This window comes from Sebastes umbrosus, chromosome 4 (assembly GCF_015220745.1).
Source record: "Sebastes umbrosus isolate fSebUmb1 chromosome 4, fSebUmb1.pri, whole genome shotgun sequence".
Classification (NCBI taxonomy): Eukaryota; Metazoa; Chordata; class Actinopteri; order Perciformes; family Sebastidae; genus Sebastes; species Sebastes umbrosus.
Genome location: NC_051272.1, coordinates 39,102,515 through 39,119,957, shown reverse-complemented (window position 1 = coordinate 39,119,957; position 17,443 = coordinate 39,102,515). Strand labels below are relative to the sequence as shown.

At 44.4% G+C, this 17,443-nt stretch overlaps 1 protein-coding gene across 1 annotated transcript in view; it reads left to right on the top strand.

Annotated features, from left to right (window-relative positions):
- si:ch211-266k8.4 (USP6 N-terminal-like protein) overlaps positions 1–16,468 on the top strand; it is a 43,513-nt gene extending 27,045 nt beyond the window's left edge. Inside the window, exons 10-12 of the mRNA XM_037767049.1 lie at positions 13,655–13,767; positions 14,565–14,636; positions 16,455–16,468. Coding sequence (XP_037622977.1) covers positions 13,655–13,767; positions 14,565–14,636; positions 16,455–16,468 — 199 coding nt within the window. The remainder of the gene's footprint in view (positions 1–13,654; positions 13,768–14,564; positions 14,637–16,454) is intronic.
- The last annotated feature ends 975 nt before the right edge of the window (positions 16,469–17,443 follow it).

The following is a 17,443-nucleotide window of genomic DNA, read 5'->3' as shown; positions in this document are numbered from 1 at the left end:
GATGAATGCTGGGTCAGAGAGAGAAGTGGCTAGAGAAACAACATGCACTAATACCTCTTTCACACCAATGACCAGGGTTGGACCAGGGTTATCTGACCCTGGTCAGAATCGACCCTGGTTTAACCCAGGTCTAACCCACCTCCTGACCTGGGTCGCGATGCCGAGTCAGTCAACGCGGGTTAACCCTTTCAGACACACAATCAACCCTGGTTGAGTCCTCGGTGTGAAAGGGGTAAAAAAAACGGCATTTTAAAACAAAAATGATCTCCGTCCTGACGAGAGTTTTAGGCCTGTATCAAAATTAATCTCCGTCTATACTACCACACCTGAAAACGCACATCACATGCCCATTCACGTACACTGGGCATGCGCGTGCCGGTGTAAACAGGAAACGGCGCTGGACACGGGAATTGATGCAAAGCGCTCAAATAATACTGTAGCTTGCCTCCTGCGCATGTAGGCAGTAGCATCATTATAAAATGCAAAATTTAACAGCACAACAGCTGCTAGCAGAGACAACAAGGTCAGCAACGCTTGGAACTGGTTATCCATGTTGAAATTAATTGTTTTCTTCCCGAAAAGGTTCACGTGATGGGGCGTGACGAATCAGGGAAGGTCACGTCATGACCGATGAGACCCAATCAAGAGGCGAACGTGGGTGTCTGCGTCATTGTTATCAAAGGTCTCCGTTTCTGTCCGTCCAGACTAAAACGTGACTCCCGGAGGTTTAAAACTAAAACGGGGTCAGCAGTGTTTTCGTACGTCTTTGTTTTAGGGGCTCAAAAACGCTGCAGTAGTGTGGACGCTAGGCATAAACGGAGCAAAAGTTATGCGTTTTCAAACGAAAATGTATTAGTGTGGATGTAGCCATAGAAATTACAGGGCGAGAGGGCAAGACAAGATCTTCAACCTCTCTTAATTTTCCTTAAGGATCTCTGCTCTTTTACTCTCTGTGAATGGTATAAAAATAAGTTGTCAAGCACCCATATAGCCCATTCTGATTAATGATTGGCTGAGAGGCTCATCCATCTCATGTGTGTGTTTGTCTACACTGGGCTGTCAGTCAGCTGTCACCTCAGGCATAGGCTGCAACAATGACTCCAGCACACCCTAGTATGTCGCAGCTTCACACTCTATAGGTGGATTTTTCCTTTTTTGGGTTTTTTTTCCAACACTTAACTGGTATTTCTTTCTCTTGTTCCTCGTTTAAACTTTTGGTTTTAGATCCGTTGAGCAATGCTTTTTAGTCATTTAGTTAACATTTATTACCCCCCCCATTTATTCAGTATTATTACACGGCTTTGTTGAATATTTGATTCTGAGCGTCATCGCCCTGTCGGGGTTTCTTTCACAACAATGACCGGCTCGCTGTACATTATCCCTTACATAGAACCCGCTCTGTCTCCCCCTGCCTGTTTTAGCCATCCTATTGGTGTGGCTCTGGATGGCAATGTCTGTGGGTCGGTCCAGCACTATTGGATTCATTGTAGGGCTGTCAAAGTTAACGTGATAATAACGGCTTAACGCATTAACACGACTTGCGACTTATAGGTTGTAGCGGGTTCAGTTTTAAAGCTGGAGTGAACATACTAGTATCATATAAAACTAATCTATTGGTACCTACCATGTCATACTAGCTCATCATGAAGGAGGTTAAATAACGCTCCAATGTTACACTAAATTTTGGAGAGGAAAAACTGCCATGTCCATTTTCAAAGGGGTTCTGTACAATATCTGTCATTGTTTTGTGTTGTTAAAGTGCCAGTAGTCAGTATATGTTTGGCATCATTGGGCAAAAATTCCATAATAATCTTTCAGCATATTGTAATTCAAGTGTTCTGAGAGAAAACTAGACTTCTGCTCCTCCTCATGGCTCTGTTTACAGGCTTTCAAACATCTAGCCTGTGACAGGAGACTTTGACCAATCACAGGTAATTTCATTGAGAGAGCGTTCCTATTGGCTGTGCTCCGGTCATGTGACTGGAACTTGGCGTTCCTTCACCAGATTTCACAATGGCGTCAAACTTTCTCATTTTACAGCGAAACCGTGCACTACAAGATGATTCTGAGAACATCTGAGGAGAGAAATAGGCACTACAGTAACAGAATATTGATTCATATTTGATCAGCGCTGCCTAGTTTGACCGTTTGGTCGGAGTTCGCGAGTGATTGACAGCCGGCTCTCATAGACGACAGCTTGACAGCAGACTCCAGATCAGCTCTGATTGGTTGTTTCTCTCCGGTCTGTGAAATCTTGTAGATGCCGTTAGGAGCACCGGAGGACACCGGAGGACACCGGAGAACATGATTTTTTTCAGGTTACCTGTTTCATGTACTATTGTCACGATATAGCGTCCGGTTTTTAAAAATAACTTTTTTTAATCATATTTGCTCCAATCTCGCCTACTTCAGCTTATAAATATATACATACATTTGCATAAAGCAAGTATATTTGTCCACTCCACCATGTGGATAAGAGTATTAAATACATACATTTTGAACACATAAAAACTGTGATTAATTTGCGATTAATCGTGATTAACTATGGACAATCATGCGATTATTCGTGATTAAATATTTTAATCGAGTGAAAGCCTTAATTTATTGCCATTACATTTGGTACGGATATTCACAGTGCCCAGAGGAAAAATCGTAATGACTTTGGTGATCTCCTGACTATTCATGTAGTGCCACCAGTAGAATGAAATTTGTGGTTTTGAGTGACATGTCTTGACAACCATTGAATGGATTGCCATTAAAATGTGGTGCACACATTCATGTCCCCCTCAGAATGAATTGTAATCACTTTGGTGACCTCTTAACTTTTATTCTATGCCATCATTAGGAATATCACCAGGAACAACATTGGAAAAAATTACATTCCTCATAATTCTGCACTAGGTATTAATGAGACACAAATGAATGTTTGTCAGTTTGCCCTGCCATCTGGCTTGAACAAAATGTTTGTGGTGATGTCATTGAGTCTAGTGTGTTTGTTTTATCTTGAAGGCTAAGTAATCACCTAACTCAGTCATAAAAAACAAATTAAAACCTATAATAGGATCTCTTTTGTTTTCAAATATATGATCAAATATGAATCAATATTCTGTTACTGTAGTGCCTATTTCTCTCCTCAGATGTTCTCAGAATCATCTTATAGTGCACGGTTTAGCTGTAAAATGAGAAGGTGTGGTCCGGCTGGTGGGCGGTGCTTGGTATTTCTTCAACTGGTCTCAACATGGCGGCCGGGTCACGAACTTTATCATTTTACAGCTAAACAGTACACTACAAGATGTTTCTGAGAACATGTAAGGAGAGAAATAGGCATTACAGTTTGGTCAGAGTTGGTGAGTGATTGACAGCTGGCTCTCATAGACGGCAGACTCCAGATCAGCTCTGATTGGTTGTTTTCCTCCGGTCTGTGAAATCTTGCAGATACCATTATGAGCGCCGGAGGACACAGAGGGACATGATTTGTTTCAGATTACCTGTCTCATGTACTACTGTCAGGATATAGCGACCGTTTTCTAAAAATAACTTTTTTTAATCATGCAGTATTTGCTCCAACCTGCCGACTGCAGCTTTAAAATTGTGGTGATAAACCTTGAAAATTACTCATCATATATTTTAAAGGTCATAAATAGGGATGCACCAATACCGGGCCGATACTGACTCAAATAGCTGGATCAGATATCGGTGACAATTGAGTAGATCTATTCAACTCGATTCTATGTTTATATGCTATATACCGTATATACTGGAATTTTAATTCCTGTTTACGTTTTGACCAATTTGTCGCTGCATTAATAAAAGTTTGCAATTGAACTATAATTCCTGTTAATTTAGAAGATTTTTTACCAAGTTGCTGGTGTATGATTTATTATTTTAATAATGAAGAACAATCCACAAAATTTATATCTATGTATTTATTGGTCACATTTTGTTTTACAAAGTGATGTTTAAGTCCAGCCTGATGTTTCCTTACACATAACAGAATGATTCAGTCTTTTTTAATTATGTATTACGGTAAATTTGAACACTTTAATCATGAGTTTCCATAAAACCTACAACATCCACTGCCCCACTACTGACTGACTCAGTGTCCATATCTCCTTTGGCCAGTCCTGTCTCTCTTTGTCTCCCCCTCTATACCCTCATCCCACTCACTCCCTATACCCACTGTTTTTCTTACTGCCCTCCACCAGTCCTATCTCTCTCTCTCTTTTGTTTACCCCCTCCTTCGCAGTAGTCATTTCCCATAAACCTCCCTGGGCTGTCCCTCCTCCCCCCCGTGTCCTCGCCCTCTCCTCCTATATGCTTCTTTTCATTCATTCATTTATCCTCATTGACACACTGACACCCTTGTTCAGCTAGAGGCATCCACACATCATTTGTTTACTTCACACTGACAATGCTGTTTTTTCCCCTTCTCTTTCTCTCTCTTCCTAAATGCATTGAGACTCACTCAGCTGGTCCCTCTTGCTTCTGTTCTTTCTGCTTTTGACATGATTTGACACAGATTTTTTAAATACAAGTCCATGTCTTTTTTGGCAGAGCCTTTCCCTAAGCAACTTGATACAGAAAATTGGTCAGATGAGATGGTCAGAGATGAAACCTTATTTGTTTTTACATATTGTAATGTAAACCTACCTCTAAGATGTACAAAGCACATACATCCAGTCTAGAAACGTACTGTGAATTTCCCTGAAAGACACACATGTATACATCATATTATGTCTCGTTCTCCTCTGACCTGTGTAGATATTTACAGAACCGATTCAAAGAGAATTCAGGTTTGGCAAGGTTTACATACGCTGTGTGCTAAAGAAGGGATAAGAAATGTTAAGTATAGTCTGACCGATGATGAATTTATGAGACCAATACCGATATTGATTGACGCCCGATTTTGGAGTTAAAAAGAATCTGATAACGATAGAGTAATTGATAATTTTTTTAAACATAAACACTTAACATAAAAAAAGAATCTTGATATGAACCCTCGAGATGACTGGAAATTAATCAGAAATCTAGTAAAAAAAAAAATGAACACAATTGGAAAAACTACATTCGTTTTAATTCCACATCATTCTGAGAAGCAACAAGTGATACTTGTTAAAACAACTTTAGCTGCAAACCAAGTATTCGGCTGTAAATGGCATACGAAAGAAAATATAATTGTTAGTAAACCAGAATAGCCTATGAAGCAATTTACTTTCCTCAAGTTAAGCTGCTTAAATACTCAACTCAATTTCTGGAGACATTTAAATGTCCACCAACACATTCTTACTCCCTGCTCGTCAAATACCGCCACTAGGTCAGTGTCCCTCGGCATAAGAGTCTGATGCACTGGGTACCCATTACTTTAGGATGGACCAGGGACGACCTGTCAATATACACGGGACACAAACATCGTTCTCCTGGTTGAAAGTCTTGTATTTGTTTGACCTATCCATTATTGCAATTTCACAGATTCCAAGGTGACCTTTCGTCTTCAGATAGAATAATTTGTCCAACTAACAGTCCAAAATCTAAAGATGTCTATTTTGTGCTGATGTAAAATATACAAAAGCAGTAAATCCTCACATTTAAGAAGCTAGAAGCAAAACATTTGACTGCCATTTTCTGTTTGATAAATTATCAAAATAGTTAACGAGTACTGTTCTGTCGACCAACCAATGAATTATTCATCTAATTCTTCAGCACTAGTTGCATGTATCATTGTCTGTAATAATGGGCAGCATTTGTTTGGTTTCCTTCCAGCATCATAGCTCTCTACATGCATAGCTGCAATAGCAAGTTAGTTCTACCAAATCAATAATAAAATAGAGAGGCTTCTTACCAAAGTAAAATATAAATGAAATAAAATGGCAGTTAAAAGCCAGTCTCTGATAGATTCCTCTTTCAATGAAAGGTTAAGGTAGATAAGAGTAACAGATGGTTGCAACGTAGCTAGCGTCGCCACACTCTGTTTTCAGCTTTCAAAGCTATGACATGCACACCGTGCGAATTATCCACGTTGCCGTTTTCCATTTTCGGAATGAGTTTCCTCCTAAATAATGCTGTGTCCACTCCACACAACAAAAACCTATCCAGACAGAGAATGTCTAAGGGGCAAACGTTCACTACTCGATACATAAGTTAATCGGACCCCAAATGTGATGCTAACAAGCCCCCAGTAAGAGCGCTGATCGTTGATCCAAACTTTCGTCATGGCAAAACGGTGGTACTGCAACTTCCGTGTCCGTCACGTGATGCCATTGGGCCAAAAGACTTTTCCCCATAGACTTTCATTGGGAAAGAGACGTTTGTAACTCAGAGGATCATTTCTAGGTGAATCAACTCCCCAGTATGACCACTCTAATAGTCCTTATTTAAATCATTAGGTCTTAAAAGTTGTAAAATGCACTAATACGGAGAATCCAGAGTTATTCCCTTCCTCCGTTCATGTGAATGAGACCCAGACAGAGGCTGGAGCACAAGCTGTGATGACGGCGTCAAGTTGGGACCCGTGACCGAGTCATGTGACCGAGCAGACGATACTGTGCATGTTCCATGTGCCCAAGATCCGGGTACTTTTCCAGGCAGAAGTCGAGCCATTTTGTCTTCATGCTCCACTGAGCAACTTCCATAGGAATGAACGGGGCCCCGCCTCAAACGCTGTATCCAGTTCTCTTTATACATCCATGGATGCTAACACTAACGTTAACTGTTGTTAGCCTCGTTCCGTAAGCAGCACATAAAATTAGCAATTGCATATCAAGTACATTACCATCTTCATCCTATCCCAGCTGCTGGGCAATCTCAAGCCATATATTGTCTTTTATTACACGGCTGTGTTGAATACTCGATTCTGATTAGTCAATCACGGCGTTCTCTGGTCTGTTATTTCTTTATAACAGACCGTTGCTATGTTTAACAGACCGTTGCTATGTATAACAGACCGTTGCTATGTATAGCAGACCGTTGCTATGTATAGCAGACCGTTGCTATGTATAGCAGACCGTTGCTACGTATAGCAGACGGTTGCTACGTATAACAGACGGTTGCTATTTATAACAGACGGTTGCTATATATAGCAGGCCGTTGCTATGTATAACAGACGGTTGCTATTCATAACAGACCGTTGCTATGTATAACAGACCGTTGCTATGTATAACAGACCGTTGCTATGGGTGCAGCTCTGATGTCAGACTGGAGGACCGTTTTTATGTCAAATTATTGATTTCTTCAGTAAGTAGTCGTGTAATAAGTGGGATAATGTAGAGCTAGCGGGTCATTGTTGTGTATGAATCCCCTTCAGGGTGATGAGAGACTGCAGCATCACCCTGTCGAGGATTCTTTCACAACAACGATCGACTCGCTGTACATTATCCCTTACTTATTTGGTTGTTGAGGTAGTAGTGTTTGTGGTACATTATTGGGTTTTGAGAAGGGGACGGCCCATTACTCCAAAAGTCCGAAAAAATATCCCATATAACAGAAAAAAGTCCATTTGTCCAACAGTCAGTTGTTACCCCGACAACAAACGCCTATTGTTCAAAGGCCCCGAAAATACACACTTTCCGTTCAACAAATAGAAGCACATAGCAACTTATTTTGCATAATGTCGGCAATCAAAGGAGTTCTACCCTTTTCAGATGGACCTACCTTATTTCCTCCTTATATACCTGCTATCAGGAAAAAAGGCCAGATGTGTCTTTTAGGGTGATCTTCACCTTCAACAACTTGTGCAAAGAGGTCAGAGGTCAGGGTTAGCTACAGAGAAGCAGTGGTGGAGCTCATAGCAATGCAGGGCTTAAAGCAGCAGTGGGTAAAAATGGAGCAGATATGATTTTAAAAAAAGTTATTTTTATAAAACGGTCACTATGTCCTGACAGTAGTGCATGAGACAGGTAATCTGAAAAAAATCATGTTCCTCCGGTGTCCTCCGGTTCCTCCTGTGTCCTCCGGTGTCCTCCGGTGTTCTCCGGTGCTCCTAATGGAATCTGCAAGATTTCACAGACCGGAGGAAAACAACCAATCAGAACTGATCTGGAGTCTGTCGTCTCTGAGCAGCTGTCAATCACTCTCCAACTCTGATCAAACGGTCAAACTAGGCAGCGCTGATCAAATATGAATCAATATTCCGTATTTTTGTAATGCCTATGTCTCTCCTCATATTTTCTCAGAATCATCTTGTAGTGTACTGTTTGGCTGTAAAATGAGAAAGTTTGTGACCCGGCAGCCATGTTCAGATCAGTCGAGAAAATGCCAAGCACCGCCCACCAGCTGGAGCACAGCCAATAGGAACGCTCTCTCTCTCTGAAATGACCTGTGATTGGTCAAAGTCTCCCGTCACGAACTAGATGTTCTAAAGCCTGGAAACAGAGCCATGAGGAGGAGCAGAAGTCTAGTTTTCTCTCAGAACACTTGAATTACAATATGCTGAAAGGTTATTATGGGATTTTTGCCCAATGATGCCAAAACTATTCTGCCTACTGAAGCTTTAAGGGCTCAGCTAAACAGGGGTAGATGGATTTGCTGTCACATAACTTAAAACCAGGTAATTCAATTGAACACCCTTCAACCAACTTGCTAACTAGAGTTGATCAAGCTGATGTCAGCTATATAAGTAATATCAAGTATTAAGTTTTGTTTAGTTTTAGCTTGTGTTTGAGTATTAAGGTGTAAAGAGTGTGATTCATATCCAAGCCCATCATTGGCACAAGTTTGTACAACAGCCATAAGAGCCATTGAGAATCAATCCGCTGTAAATACATTGTTGTGCAAAAATGAAAGAGAAGTGGGACTACATCTAGAGTTGTCTAACTGTTCCTTTTGCCCAGTAGCACGCCATCATCTGTGAAATGCATGCTGGGATCTTTTTAAACAAGCTCACAAGAAACTTCACATCAGTCATTCTTCTTCTTCTTCTCTCATTATAACTCTGTTTTCATTCTCTCTCTGAGCACTCTATCTATTGCTGTCTACAACTATTTATCATTATTTACTGGGATGGATAGCGCAACCATGTGATCCATCCTGATTACATATCACTGTTTTATTACCTTTATTACCTTCTGTCCCTTCCTACATTGTCCTCACCTTGCATTATATGCACATGCATATCCACAGAAACAGTGTTAAAGGATAGGTTATAGGATAGGTAGGATAGGATAGGATAGGTATCAGTTCCCCATTTAAACATTGAACCAGTTATTTCTTGTTGTAACAGTTCCTCCTGTTCAGATTGGTCGCTTCCTAATGCTATTCCGATGTAAGTGAGGGGAGGAACATGCTACCACCCTCTTGTTGTTGTAACTAGGGATGCACCGATTCTGGGTCGATACTGATGTTTAAAATAACATTTTGGCCGATAGCCGATACCAATGTTTTTGCTGGTGCAGCCTCGGGCCTCGCTGCCTCAGCTGTCCGGGCTGGACGAACCCATGGTGGAGCTGCGGAACTACGATGCGACGGCCCCGACGGCCCCAATGGCCCCAACGGCCCCGAATTGCTGTTGTTCCCACGGTAACGTACCGGGGGAGGATGTTCCCACTGTAACGTACCGGGAGAGGGTGTTCCCATCGTAACGTACCGGGAGAGGATGTTCCCACCGTAACGTACCGGGAGAGGGTGTTCCCACTGTAATGTACCGGGAGAGGGTGTTCCCACTGCAACGTACCGGGGGAGGTTGTTCCCATACTCCAAACTTACACACACGAGGTTCGTTCATCCAGACAGCAGTGATTGTTTTTAATAAATAATAATAATAATAATATATTAGATTTATATAGCGCTTTTTAGTGATCTCAAAGACGCTTAACATAGTCGGGGGGAAAACGGTGTGAGACAGACAGGAGACGAACGACAAAAAGCGGCATACACAGGAACAATCACATACATACACACGGACTGATGGGTAGGGGGAGGGAGGGGGGCTACGGGTAAGCAGATGAGAAAAGATGTGTTTTGAGGCGGGACTGGAATGTGGTGAGGGAATCGGAGTCTCTGATGAGATTGGGGAGTGAGTTCCAGAGCTTGGGAGCTGCCCTGGAGAATGCTCTGTCCCCAAAGCTGCGGAGTTTGGACTTGGGGGTGGAGAGTAAACCAGCTGAGGTGGATCTGAGGGACCGTTGAGGTTGGTAGGGGGAGAGGAGGTCAGAGAGATAGGGGGGGGCAAGTTGGTGGAGGGCTTTGTAGGTGAGGGTCAGGATTTTGTAGGAGATCCGGTGGGAGACGGGGAGCCAGTGAAGGTCTTTCAGGACTGGGGTGATATGATGCCATGATTTGGTGTGGGTGAGGAGTCGGGCAGCTGCATTCTGGACCAGTTGTAGTTTATTTATGGAGGTGTTGCTGATGCCATAGAGGAGTGAATTGCAATAGTCAAGGCGGGAGGAGATGAAGGCGTGGATGAGTTTCTCTGCTGTAGGGGGTGTGAGGGAGGGACGGATTTTTGCGATATTGCGAAGGTGGAAGAAGGATATTTTGACCAGTTGGCGGATGTGGGGCTCGAGGGAGAGGGTGGAGTCAAAGATCACGCCAAGGTTACGTGCCTGGGGGGAGGGGGAAACAGAAGTGCCATCGATGTTGAGTGTGAGGTTGTTGGTTTTGGTGAGGGTGGATTTGGAGCCGATGAGGAGGAGTTGTGTTTTGTCGCTGTTTAGTTTTAGAAAATTCTGTTGCATCCAGGCTTTAATTGCAGAGAGGCAGGAGTTGATGTGGGAGAGCGGTGGGTTGTGGGGGGGTGTTGGTGCTGAGGTAGATCTGAGTGTCGTCAGCATAGCAGTGGAAGTCCAGGTTGAAGTGGCGTAGGATCTGACCGAGGGGGAATAAGTAGATTATGAACAGGAGTGGACCGAGTACAGAGCCTGGGGGGACACCTTGTGTGACTGTGGATGTGGCAGAGGAGTTGTTGTGAAGGGAGATGAAATGAGATCTGTTGGTGAGGTATGACCGGAGCCAGCTGAGTGCAGTACCTTCGATACCGATGTCTTGGAGTCTGGTGAGAAGAATGTTGTGACATACGGTATCGAAGGCTGCACTCAGGTCCAGGAGGATGAGGATGTTGAGGGCTCCGGTGTCAGCAGAGGTGAGGAGGTTATTGAGGACTTGGAGGAGTGCAGTTTCTGTGCTGTGGAGGGGGCGAAAGCCAGATTGGAGGGGTTCAAGCAGGTTGTTGGAATGCAGGTGGGATTGGAGCTGGGTGGAGACGAGGCGTTCGAGGGTTTTGGAGAGGAAGGGGAGATTGGAGATAGGGCGGTAGTCATTGAGACAGGAGGGGTCCAGACCAGGTTTCTTGAGTGTGGGGGTGACAGCAGCAGTTTTGAAGGCTGAGGGGACAGTTCCATGGGACAGTGAGGAGCTGAAGAGGTCGGTGAGGTAGGGGCATAGGACAGGGAGGCAGGACTTCAGCAGGGGAGTGGGGAGGGGGTCGAGGGAGCAGGTGGTGGGTTTGGATGTGCTGATGAGTTTGGCAATGGCTGCTGAGTCAACAGGGTCGAACCGGGAGAGGCGGTGCTGGGAGGGAGGGGTTCAGAGGGATGGAGAGAATAGGGGTCGGTGTGGTTGCTGCTGGGTCAGACACGGGGAGCAGTGAGTTGTTGATGGTGGTGATTTTGTCGCTGAAGAACTGAAGGAATGAGTTACATAGATCGGGTGAGGGGTCAGAGAGGGTGTTGGCACGAGGCTTGAGGAGAGTGTTGACAGTGGGGAAGAGGGTTCGGGGGTTACGGGTGGGGTCATTGATGATGGTGGAGAAGTAATCAGATTTGGCAGCAGTGATGGCGTCTTTGTAGGTGATGAGGTGAGATTTATAGAGTTCGAGGTGAACAGTGAGTGATGTTTTTCTCCAGAGGCGTTCTAGTTGGCGGCCGGTCTGTTTGAGTTTTCTGAGGTGGGGTGTGAACCAGGGGGAGGAGGTGTTGAATGAAACAGTTTTGGTTCTCAGGGGGGCCAGTGAGTTGAGGGAGGCAGACAGGGTGGCATTGAGGTGGTTGGTGAGATCATCAGGTGAGGTGGGGGGTGGGTCCAGGTGGAGGGCAGCAGATAGCAGGTCGGAGAGATGGAGGGGATCAATGGACTTGATGTTGCGGAATGAGATGACTCTGGGGAGTTTCAGACGGGGTGATGGGGAAGGGATTGTGAATTGGATGAGTTTGTGATCAGATAGGGGAAAGGGGGATGGTTGGATGTTCAGAACCGGGACGTTGGCAGAGCAGACGAGATCCAAAATATGGCCTTTATTGTGTGTGGGGAAGGTGATGTGCTGGGTGAGGTTGAAGTTGTCCAGTAGAGTGGAGAAATCAGAGGCAAGTTTACAGGTGGGGGAGTCCATGTGGATGTTAAAGTCGCCCAGTAGCAGTAGGGGTAAGGGGAGGGATGATGCTAGGATGAGGAGTTCAGACAGATCGGAGAGGAAGGATGAATTTGGTTTAGGTGGGCGGTAAATGAGAATGACTGTGTTGGAGCAGGTTTTGAAGGCGAGGGATTCGAATGATGTGACTGTAGGGAAAGTGAGTTCGGTGGTCCTGAGGTTCCGGTTGAAAAATACTGCGAGGCCCCCTCCACGCCGGGAGGGGCGGGGTTTACAGAGGTAGCCGAAGTTGGGGGGGGATGCTTGGTTGAGGGAGAAGAAGTCATTGGGTTGTTGCCAGGTTTCAGTGAGCAGGAGGAAGTCCAGTGAATTGTCCAGGATGAGTTCATGGAGGATGGGGGCTTTGTTGTTAAGTGAACGGGTGTTGAGGAGGGCAAAGTTGGATGAGTGGGAGGGTGGTGTGATGGGGGCACGCTGGAGAGGTTTGAGGTTGGCCAGGTTCACAGTGCGGCGGGGGTGAATGGTTTGGATGTTGTAAGTCTGGGTGGTGGGGGTAATGGATGACTGGAGATGACGGTTGCGTTTGGGGCCACGGTGAAGGTAGCGTTTACAGATGAGGATTCCAGCAGATTGAGCAGAGGAGAGAGCAGTGGAGGATAACCGGTAGTTTCTCCTGAGGCGGAGGAGTTGACAGCGAGAGTAGGGAGGGGAGGGGAGGAGGTAATTCCAGTGGTGGAGTGTCCGAGAGGAGTTGAGGGGGACAGAGAAACATGCAGGGCAGCTCCGCTAGCGAGTTAGCAGCTAACCGGCTAGCTGGCGAGGAGAGTGCAGCGAACGGGAGCAGAGGGAAAACAAAAAACAAAAAAACAAAAGACGGAGAACAAGAGTGGGAACGAGACGGAACACAACAAAACTCAGGAGAACAGTGAAGAAACAGCAACAAAACGAGAGGAAAGACAGCTGACAGAGGGAGAAGCGGCAGTCAGGAGACGCCAGCAGTGCTCACCCACCGGCACAAACATAAACAAACACACACGCATACGGAGGCAGCGAAGGGACAAAAGCCGTTGTTTTTACTGCTTAATTTTTCATCCTTGTCGCAGATCTTTCTCAGAGACAGTGTAAATCTCCCACACGGCCGACATTTACTTTCACTTTTATTTATAAACAAACCACACGTGCACACGGCGCCCGCTGTCATGCCAGAGTCGTGTAGTCTCCAGCCAGTGGCTTCTTCTCTGAATCAGCAGCTGGTTACTGTTGTCAGATGTTCGGCCAATAAATCGGTGCATCTCTGTAACCTAAATCTAGTTCCAGATAGCATTAACAACTTCACCCCCCCTCCTCTTCCATCTGTAGAGCCCAGTATACAGTGTTGGTCCCTGCCCTGTGGAATACTGAGGTCCAAGACTGGGAGCTTAAATGTATGAACAGTCTGGTGTTGGACGAGAGCCACCATGGACCCAACGCAGGTATCTCTCACACACACACACACACAAACACGCACGCACGCACGCACGCACGCACACACACACACACACACACACACACACACACACACACACACACACACACACACACACACACACACACACACACACACACACACATATTACACACACAAAGCAGTTGTTCTTAAGCAAAGGCTAATAATGCAAAGGGACACGGGGGACCACTCGGCACACACAGTCGCTCAAACTCCGGTAACTCATTCAGGGTACATCACTTAACCTCGGCACACATGCTGATCCTGTTACACACATACACACACAGTTTTGTTCTCCGGTCTTAATGTCAGTGTGTATGGTGGTTGGACCTTGGGGAAGACATCTCCAGCCTGTTCCTGAGAACATTGTCACAAAAGGAGGACAGTGTTTCCCACAGAATTAGATTCTATTAATGGCGGTAGCTGAATTATTTGCTTATCAGTAGATATTTGAAGGAACTGGACATTTTAAAGCTGATACTTTACCATAGACTGTCCTCTAAACCACTGGTTCCCAACCTGGGGGTCTCGACCCCCGCTAGGGGTTCGCCAAAGCATTATGGGGGGTCGCAAGGCCTCCTGGATTTTAAGGGGTATAAGACAACTTGTTTTAGAAAATATACAGCTGGCCTATAGCTCAGCATTTCATTCATTTCTTTGAAGAAAATAAAATGAAATTATTTTTAAAGTTTGGATTATTATTTAAGATACAAACTTAAAAAGTGTTGGGGATATATTTAGACAGCAAGTGAACATTTTGAATTTTGAACTTTGTGTTGGAAGCAGAAGAAATGGGCCAGTGTAAGGATGTGAGGGACTTTGATGAGGGCCAGATAGAGCTGTCTAGACGACCGGGTCAGAGCATTTCCAGAACTGCAGCTCTTGTGGGATGTTCCCGGTCTGCAGTGGTCAGGATCTACCAAAAGTGGTCCAAGGAAGGAGAACCGGTGAACCGGCGACAGGGTCAGACCCGAGCGAAGGCTGGCCCGTGTTGTCTGATCCAATAGAAGAGCTACTGGAGCTCAAACTGCTGAAAAAGTTAATGCTGGTTCTGATAGAAAGGTGTCAGAAAACACAGTGCATCAGTTTGTTGCGTATGGGGCTGCGTAGCTGCAGACTGGTCAGGGTTCCCGTGCTGACCTAATGTTATGGCTGATCGGTGTGTGTAGCGCGCTTACTCTGATCTTTACCGTCGGGTGGTGGTGTGTCTGGTCTCTCTGGTGGAGCTTTCGCTGCTGGGCTGCAGGTTTCCACCTGGCGCTGCTCCGCAGTGGACATTTGCTGTGACTGCTTCGTTCCTCCTCACAGCGACGGCCTCATTAACGTCATGGTTCCCTTATAGCATTGGGTTTAAATCTGAAATACTGCCAAATTGGTGCTTTTGCTTTTCGCTTTGCATCGTCTTGTCTGTCAACTCTCTCTCGCCCCGTGCGTGAAATCTGACAACCTGCTGCTCTGAGCTGAGACTCTGTATGGAAGCATTCACTGTCAGTTTGTAGAGTCCGTCATCCGACTATCTATTGATAACACACTGCTGATATGCCAAAATGAACTAAATGGGTTTTATTTCTGTAAAAAAAGCAAAATGACGATGGGTACGTAATGTAATCGGTGAGTGCCCGACCACCGTGTACCACCGGTAACACCAACTACCGCGTCAAGCCTATTAAGTATGTATACCTGTTAAAGATCTAAAAAATAGATAATATAGACAGAGAACTGTATTAAAAGTTCTTAAAAATATCAAGAGAACTCATCTCTGTTGCAATATTCACAGGAAATCTGCTCAAATTGCTCGTTTTACACAAAATTCCTGCAGTCATTGTGCAGTTTATCAGTTGTTCTGTGCTGTTATTGTTTTGCATTGAATGTAATATGAAATATCCACAAAATATCTCACTTAGTCAGGGTTTATCAGTTTACTCAATGATAGAAAAGAGGTCCCTTAAGGAAAGAGGTTGGGAACCAGTGCTCTGAACAAGCCAAACCATTAGCACAAAGTTGGAAATAGTTGTGTGATTTTGTTCAGACATCTCAGGACCTAAACAGTGTCTTATCTTATTCTGGCTCAACAACAATATATCGGCCTTAAAGAAACTGCCTTCACTTTGTCTGCGGCATCAGTTGACAATCTCCAAAAGACTGTCAACTTCCCTGATGACAAAGTGCATGTAACAGGCTGCTTGTGTGTGTGCATGTGTCCGCGCCTACTATAACGTGACGGATCAAAGGAGCTTTTGTCTTTTGAAGGTTGTTCAGATATCACCTCCTCACGATCTGGAAACCCCTCACCACTGAAGTCTCATCTTCACAAAGGATTGGAATGCAAACCGTGTGTGAGTGTGCGCATGCGCGTGTGCATCTTGACAGACAGACAGACAAAAAGGCAACGAGGATGAGTCACAGGTTGGTGGCTGCAGGGCTGTGTGTGTGTGTGTGGCTGTGTGGCTGTGTGTGAGTCAGGATGAGTCATCCTTATGTGCTGCTCTGTCAGACTGTCTAGCCCTCAGGGCAGCAGGGAAACGAGCTGATTCACTCGCTGCCTGCTTCTACGAAACAATCCAACGTTCCTGTATTTTGTCTATCTCACACACTTTCACTCACTCTCTCTGCCGCTGACACCCAGCACCGTCATGGTGTTGTTACAAATCTTGTGACATGTGTTGCACACAGTTCAGGACCTCTAGTCCTGAAACCAAATGCATGTTGTTGGCAGCTAATTGGAACACTGTTTACTGTAAGAAATCAACGTTTGTTTATGTGGCATTTAGAAATGCTCATAGATGACTGGTTCTAAAGATAGAGGGGGTTGTACGTCATAGACATGGAGGCTAATTTGTGATTTTTGGCTACCAGAATAAAATTGACTTGACTTGGACAAAACCACTGTAGGGAGATTTGAACAATGAACCAATTCCTTTCACTTTTTCATTATTTGTCAAAGAACTCACGCACAAAATGACATCTATTTATTAGGGCTGTCAATCGATTCAAATATTTAATAATAATAATAATAGTTAATCGTGATTAATCACATGATTGTCCATAGTTAATCATGATTAATCGCAAATGAATCGCACCTTTTTTATCTGTTCTAAATGAACCTTGAAGGGAGATTTGTCAAATATTTAATCCTTTTATCAACATGGAAATCGACAAATATGCTGCTTTATGCAAATGTATGTATATATTTATTATTAGAAATCAATTAACAACACAAAACAATGACAGATATTGTCCAGAAACCCTCACAGGTACTGCATTTAGCATAAAACAATATGCTCCAATCATAACATGGTAAACTGCAGCCCAACAGGCAACAACAGCTGTCAGTGTGTCAGTGTGCTGACTTGACTATGACTTGCCCCAAACTGCATGTAATTATTATAAAGTGGGCATGTCTGTAAAGGGGAGACTCGTGGGTACCCATAGAACCCATTTACATTCACTGATCTGGAGGTCAGAGGTCAAGGGACCCCTTTGGAAATGGCCATGCCAGTTTTTCCTCTCCAAAATTTAATGTAAGTTTGGAGCGTTATTTAACCTCCTTCATGACAGGCTAGTATGACATGGTTGGTACCGATGGATTCATCAGGTTTTATACTTTCATATGATACCAGGATCTTCACTCTAGCTTTAAAACTGAGCAGCTATGACCTAAA